At 41.0% G+C, this 7,547-nt stretch overlaps 1 protein-coding gene across 1 annotated transcript; it reads left to right on the forward strand.

Moving 5' to 3' along the window:
- The first annotated feature begins 640 nt into the window (after positions 1-640).
- MRPL53 (mitochondrial ribosomal protein L53) lies at positions 641-4,272 on the forward strand. The gene is made up of 3 exons (XM_010182138.1): positions 641-729; positions 2,206-2,318; positions 4,019-4,272. The coding sequence occupies exons 1-3, from the start codon at positions 641-643 to the stop codon at positions 4,141-4,143; spliced, it is 327 nt and encodes a 108-aa protein (XP_010180440.1). The 3' UTR covers positions 4,144-4,272.
- Positions 4,273-7,547: the final 3,275 nt, after the last annotated feature.

Genomic DNA, 7,547 nt, shown 5'->3' on the forward strand with positions numbered 1-7,547 from the left:
GACAGGTCTCTCTTCTGCTTGATCTATGGCAAAATATTGCCTCTAAGTTATCCTTACCTGTATCGGCTACTCCGTATTGATCCTCATTGATATCCAACTGTATTAAATAAACTGCTTCTGGAAGACATCAAAAGCTGTCGTGTCATAGGACTAGATTTAACATAAAGGAAACAAGCCCACCCTTGTTTTTTGAAGTGTATGGATACTATCTACCATAGCTTCCCGTAAGTGCTACCCCACACAAGTCTTAGCGGCATAAGGACCTGCTACTTCTGCCGCAGGCTCCAGAGGGGATCTTTTATGTCAAATTAATGCCGAAAGGTGCCTTTTCCCCCCGTTCTGTACCTGCGGTGTTACAGAACTAGAGGAGGGGCCGGGACAGGTCGGTCAGTTGGTTCCTTTCATTCCCTCAGCCATAAAGGAGGCCGGCCGTTATTCGCGGGGCAGGCAGCCGGCACCCCACCAAGGGCAGGGACCGGAGACGCGGGAGCGCGGACCCCACACTGCGGCCCAACAGCCGCAGGTGGGCCGCCTGGGACCACATTTCCCAGGTAGCTGCGGGGCGGGCGACACGCCCGCCTTCATTTCCCGCCTCTGCCGGGGGCTGCTGGGAGTTGTAGTAAGGGGAAGCAGGAAAAAGATGGCGTCGAAGATCCGCGTGGGGCTGCGGCCGGTGAAGAGTATCATGGTCCGCTTCTGTCCCTTCGAGTCCAACGTGGAGAGTACGAGGTGAGGGGGCTGCGGGGGCAGCGCCGCCCCCGGGGCGGGCTGGGCATGCTCTGTCTTTCGGGCCCGCCGCCGGCGGGGAGGCCTCGGCCGTGCTCCCGCATCTGTGCGCCCTTCCTGCGCCCGTGGGTTGTGTACGTTGCACTGCAGGCGTCAGGGCTGCACTCTTTGCCTTTTACTTTATTTATTTAAGGGGGCAAGAGGCTGGAGTCATATCAATTAACAGCCCTCAGGAGCTGGGCCGTGGGTTGAACTCTGGCTTGTGTCCGTAGTGCCCTAGGCCCTGCTGCGGAGTCCAGGCCTGGAGTGGCACAGGCCCGCTCCCCTCTGCCGTTGGAAGCTTGGAGGGCTCCCGAAGAGCAGAGAGAGCGGCAGTGGCAGATGCAAAACGAAGCCGTTAAAACTGCTGCCACTGCAGTGCCCAGAGCCTTGCTGTCACTGTAGCCAGCAAGAGTGAGATGATGTCCTGGGAGCAAATAATGAATCTGTTGTTCCATCTCTGGAGAAGAACCTCCTTTTCCCAAACTTCTGCATCCACTGTACCTTAACTTTCATTATCTTGATCTTTGAAGGCTTGCATTTATCAGGGCTTTCTAACTTAGCCTGGGCAGAACCTGAACGTTTCAGAATGAAAAGATACTGTGTTTGTCCTAAGGTCTCTGTTTATGGTATGTGTTACCAGGATCCACACAGCATTCATTCTGTGCTGATTTTTGGAGGTTCTCTGTGCCTAAGCATAGATCCTTGCATATAGGCATGTGCATTTAGCTTTACCAAACTAGCCTGGGAGATGCTCCTCTTAGTCACTGAGCCTGTATGTGAGGGTCTGTAATCACTAGTCCAAATGCTGGTAATGGGAGAGAGAGGGGGTAACAGCTGCTGCTCTATCTTGGTAATTAACTGTTGGAGAAATCAAAGTAATTCTACTTCTTGAGAGGTCTAAGTTCTGCACCAAACAATTGTAAAATGTCATTTTGCAATAGCTTTACAGACACATCTACTTTTGAAATGAACTTAGCAACACATCTTCACTTAGAATGTCTTTAAGCTGACAGAATGTCAAGTAGCTGTCATGCATTTCAGAAATCTGCGGAAGACCAATGATGTTAAATAAATAAATGCTGTCTCAAACCCAAACAATAAAACATTGGCAAGCAACCAGTGTATAAAGGAAAATTAAAATTACTTTGCTGATTTATTTTTATTATTGTTATTAACCCAGCTGAAACACACAAAGTACATACACTGAATTTTTGCAAAATTCCTTGGTATGCTTTTTACATGATAGCATATAAGGGGTATCCATTTGGATTTTTAAGAGTGATTATCTCATAAGAAGTGCCTCTCTAAAGTTATGAACTTATTTTGCTTATACTTTGGTTACCCAGCAATATCAAGATACTCAAATTAGTTTTAGAAGTATATTCATTATAATTTCTTTCTACAACATGCTTAATATATTTTCAAATATATTTTCAGAAAATTTCTTCAATGTATAAACCGTAAGAAAATCCAGGCCACTAATAGAAACTGTGAAGTGACTGCTGATGTGAGACATGATGGGTCTGAACCACTTGTACATGTTATGTTTGGTAAGGAGCTCATTTTTAATCTTTACAAAAAGCCCTTCCAGGTTTGTGTTCTTACACTGTTATTGTCTTGTCTAATGTTTTCTTTTAACTGTGGTTAATTGAGGTTTTTTTAGGTTCTGGCCCATAGCTAGATGATGTGCAGCTGGGAGAAAAGAAGGGCAGGGAGGGCACTAACAGCTTGTTGTCTAGATAAATGTGTATATATGACTTTGTACTACAGTTAGATGTGGTGGATCTTAGATCAATGAATTTTAGGGTTGAGTCTACTTTTGTACTTTTGTGACTTTGCAATCGGGTATAGTTTGAGGGAAGTAAGTGTAGCTCTGTTTTGATGTAAGAATGTGTTCACTTTCTGTAATTAATTGTTTTTTGTTATCTGTGGTGGAGGTCTCTCAGTCTTGAGAACAGAAAAGCTGAATACCTTTAGTTGCTTATGCACCCGAGTAACTTACCATGCAGTTTGAAGGAACAGCTCACATGGGTAAGACCATACATGTGCAGATGGAGTTGCATGGTGAGGTCAACTGATGTACAACAAATTTCTGGGTTTCCTTTGAGAGTGCAGTGAGCAGGCAGGGAATTGATGGTGGAAATTTCATCACTTCTGCAAGTGGCCCGCATTCTAGGCTGTGAACAGATGGCTCTAATCTGCTTTTTTCCTTTTCTCTGGCTGTACCTTCTTTCCTGCTGTGCTGTAATGGACCTATGTGTTATGTAGACCATTAAAGTTATCGTTATTATTGATTCTTGCTACCCCTTTTTCTTTAAACCTCCATATATTTAGTGAATTGGCAGAAATGTCAGGAGTGTTGAATGTACTTCATTTTGCTTAGGGAAGTCTGGCTATTTCAGTGTTGACATTACTTGTTTCTCCCTCTCCCATAGCTTTCTCTTTCTCATCCTTGTCTCTAGCTGTGATATGTTAAGACTTAAGCAGTAAAGCCTAATGTTTTTCACAATGTAAGACCAAAACAATTTATTTCACTAATGCCAAGAGCTACAGCTCTGAACTCTTCATTTTCTAAGAGCTGATTATTTTCCAAGTGAAGAGTTTGCAGCCTTTGTAGTTGGCAAACATGGGGCTGGAACTTGGATGCCATGCGTTATATGAGTTTGAATAGGGCTTTTGTATTTGCAAATCTTGCAAAACTAAGTAATTAACTTAGGTACAATACTTCTACTGCCTCCTCCCTGTTTTAAAATAATTTCTATCAGAATTTTAGGTATCCTAGTGCTCTCTACTTTTTTTACGTTATACCCACCAGAATGTGTAAACCATTTTGTTGTTTTGGCTAAAGAAGCTAAATGGACCACAGGCAACATGCTGCTAAAATGCTGAGCCATGTGTGGCAGTTGAGCCTTCCAGTGCCTTTTGTGTCTTCTATTAAATGAGTTTGAGGGCATAGTATGAGCCATTCTCATCAAATATGTGTTCTTATTATAGGTATATCTAGACAAATGTTTCAGATTTTTCTGTAGTGCAATACAGAGATGAAAATTATATATATATTGTGTGTTTAATATATTTGTTTAATGTATTTATTTGTTGGTGGTGCTTAGTCAGATTCCTCGGTAAGTGAGATACTTTCTGAACATACAAGATGAACAAGGTATTTTGATTTGTATATACAAAACAGAACTGCACACTAAAGTAATGTGACTTAGACTTTGTGACTTCTTACTTTTTTTTCCTTTTACAGCTGATGGAGAGCGATTGATAATGAAGGGAGCCAACTTGACGACAGTAGAAATGTTAACAGCATTGGGGTCCAGATGTAATGCAAAAGAGCTTAAGGAAGAACAGAAAGGCAAGAAGAATCCCTGAAGAACAGAAAATCAACTGTGTTTGCATCTACATATGTTAAAAACAGCAGGCTGCACAGAACGCTTTTCTCCTGTGCAACAAAATCTGAGAGAGAGATGGCCAAAACATGACCAGTTTAACATGCAGGAGAGTGAACCATTTGAATGTTCCCTGACTTCCCCTGAAGGAAAACATAATGGATCAACAAATCTTCTATCACTAGTGGGTCAGAGCGGCTTCAGATGCATGAATGTGTCTTTCTGAGCAGCTGCCTCTGTCATCAGTGTGTTGGACTAATATCACATGTATTTGCAAATAAATGTGAATAATGCACAGTAGCTATTAAATTGATATTACAGTGAAGACAGATGTCTTTGAACATTATTTCATATAAATTTTCTATACAGTAGATTGCAAAATATTATTAGAGTGATTAATATTTTTGAAACTTATTCAGTACTAAATCTGAAGAAAACTTTGAAAGTATTTATCATTGACTTAGGTGAGGGACAGCAAGCTGCAAATACAGAGTGAATTTTGTAATACTATGTTTAGAATATGCCTGTTGCTAACTCTCTGCTATTTTCTTCCTTTCTTTTTCAAGGAAGTGTGAAATTTGCTAGGTGTAAATTTAGCTTGGCAATTAAAAACAACAAGGTAATGGGACTGTGAACACAGTAGAACTACTTATCTTGCATAAAAGTAGCTAAGTTTAGCTCAAAGGGAAAGGTAAGTTAGTATTTTTGATAATTGGAGAAAAGGACTATCTTTGAAGTTCGGTTTTGTAATATTTTTGTCACTCACTTTTGGGAGATTTCATTAAATATTCTATAAAGATCAAAGGGAGAGCTTTATCTGGTGTTTATAGTCCTATGTACAACCCTGTTATTTGTTAAAGTAAGTGCTTAGGTGTCTCATCTGTGTTACAAAAGCTCTGTGGGTTTGGGAGGGTTGATCTCTCCTCAGGCTGTGCAGGGGAAGGTGTCAACTGCACACGTATTTCACATGCATTGGTTTTATTCTAGTTTAATTCATAATGAAAATGTATTTAAAGTTTCAGTTATGAGAACTGCAGGTGCAGTACTGCTGAGAAGTATTAGTTCTACCTGATGTTAATCAGATGCCTGACTCTTATGAAATTGTAGTATATGTATTTCCAAGGCTAATTTGGCAGCAGATTTAGGCCACAAATCTGAAACTAGTTTTACCTTACTTCTGCTGAGATTTGTAAATGGACACTGTCCTTTCTGAAAGCAACATTGTTTTAAATAGCACTGTCAAGGTAATGCTTTGTAACTTCTTTGCCAGGAGACTGAATTCAAGGTGATACCTTATGTTGGAGAAGCAGAGCTGTGCTAAAGGAGTTTGATGATATTTTATGGTCACCTCCTTCATGTGTTTGCAACAAATAGAGTGAGATAATATGATTGGGGCAGATGAGTCAGTGAAATTTAGATGGAACAATAGATGTGAATGACTTGGTCTTTCTCTGCAGCCTGTTATCCTTCTTTTTATTAGGCCACTAGCTCTTCTGAGTTGTTTCAGAGTGCTGAGCTCTTGAACCTGCTACTGAGCTCCCTTCTAGTGGAGGAGTTACAAGAACATCTGAAACAGAGAGGATTTAAATCCTGTCAAGCTAGGAGAGTAGCCTAGAAAGTGGACTGAATAGAAATAAGGCCGTTCAAAGGACAGTTTTAGTTTCTTTCTTCCCCTCCCTGCCAGTTTAAAACAACATTGTATAGCATGACTTTACCTGAAGAAGCCTTACAGGGAAAGTGAGAATTGTGGAAAAACATTGCAGAATTATTAATTCCCTGGTTAATCATGTATTCATATGTTTAAAAGCCTCTTACTGTAATATGTCAGTGACTCGTGTGACTTTTTATTTCTTTAGTTTTTGCTCTGACAGTTTGTATGATGTCAGTGTGTAAAATTTGTGTTTAAATGTGAAGTACTTGCATCCATCTTAAATTATTAGAATCATAGAACAGTATTATAGAATCGTTCAGGTTGGAAAACACTTAAGATCATCAAGTCCAGCTGTTAATCTAGCACTGCCAAGTCCACCACTAAGCCATGTTCCTAAGCACCACATCTGCCTGTCTTGTAAATACCTCCAGGGATGGTAGTGACTCCACTATGCCCTGGGCAGCCTATTCCAGTGCTTGACAACCCTTTTAATGAGAAAATTCCTTCTAATATCCAATCTAAACTTCCCCTGGCACAACTTCAGGCCATTTCCTCTTACCCTATCACTTGTTACTTGAGAGAACAGACTGACACCCACCTCTTTACAACCTCCTTTCAGGCAGTTGTAAAGAGCAGTATTCCCCTGAGCTTCCTTTTCTCCAGGCTAAACAAGTGCCTCAGCTAAGACTTGTGCCTGAGACCACTCACCAGCTTCATTACCATTCTCTGGATGCGCTCCAGCACCTCAGTGTCTTGTAGTGAGGGGCCCATCTGTAAGTACATAAAAGAGTAAAACAGGGGTTAAGTAATACCAAGTTCCTGTAGCGTTTACATTGGCCCAATATTGGGGTTTATATTTATGAAAAGGGAGAAAACTGAAGATCCTAGTTCATGCTTTTTATAGCCAGAATAAATCCTCTCTGCTGTTGAAGAAAGGTGATTTTTTTCTACTCTATTCACATGAATGAGCATCCTGCTGTAAAGACACTCTCACTAAGTGCTTTTGTTTTAACCCAGAGATGCCTGATGTTTTTGTGGAGGTTAGGCCAAAGTCCTGTAACATAGCCATTGAGAGACGACTGACAATTCAGTGGATGAGGTATTGGCTGATGCTGCTTTTGCTGTGTGCACTAGTAGCTGCAATTTGCACTGGTAAAACTCTGATCTGTTTTGTGTGTCAAAAAGAAGTAATGACTAGGATTCAAATATGTAAAATATAAAGGAAAACATCAAGCATAGAAAAATAAAACTAAAAATGTGCATTCTCAAAACAACAAGATATTGAAGTGATATAAACAATACAGGGAAAGAAACCTCTGGTAATGACTATGCTAATATGTAGAAAATTGCTCTCCCTGTACCATGTAGATAAAGGTACAAATTTATTTTTTCAAGTATGTTTTGAGTCAATCTTTAATGAATTTCTTCTCTAAGCATACAGATAACTTTGCCGCAAGCTGTTCGTGCAGCATCAATTGCTGCTGCTGTCTGATTGAAACAAAGCTGAGGACCTGCTGCTCTGACAGCTTCCTGACATGCATGGCCTGGGCTGTGAATGCGGAGGGTATTAAGGTCAGTCATGCAGAACAATGCGGGGCTGGGTGAGCATTGACTTTGCACGTTATTTGCTAGCCCGCTAATCTAGATTAATGTACCCCACCAAAAATTTGGCCGCTTGCTAAATAGAAAAGGAGCTGGAACAGACCCTCCAAGCACTAGGATGAAAACACAATGTC

Source organism: Mesitornis unicolor, unplaced genomic scaffold (assembly GCF_000695765.1).
Source record: "Mesitornis unicolor isolate BGI_N332 unplaced genomic scaffold, ASM69576v1 scaffold26630, whole genome shotgun sequence".
In the NCBI taxonomy this organism is placed as follows: domain Eukaryota; kingdom Metazoa; phylum Chordata; class Aves; order Mesitornithiformes; family Mesitornithidae; genus Mesitornis; species Mesitornis unicolor.

Coding starts and splice junctions, on each gene's coding strand:
- MRPL53 (XM_010182138.1), top strand. CDS start 641: ATGGCGTCGAAGATCCGCGTGGGGCTGCGGCCGGTGAAGAGTATCATG. Junction 730..2,205: donor TCCAACGTGGAGAGTACGAG/GTGAGGGGGCTG, acceptor ATATATTTTCAG/AAAATTTCTTCAATGTATAA. Junction 2,319..4,018: donor ACTTGTACATGTTATGTTTG/GTAAGGAGCTCA, acceptor TTCCTTTTACAG/CTGATGGAGAGCGATTGATA.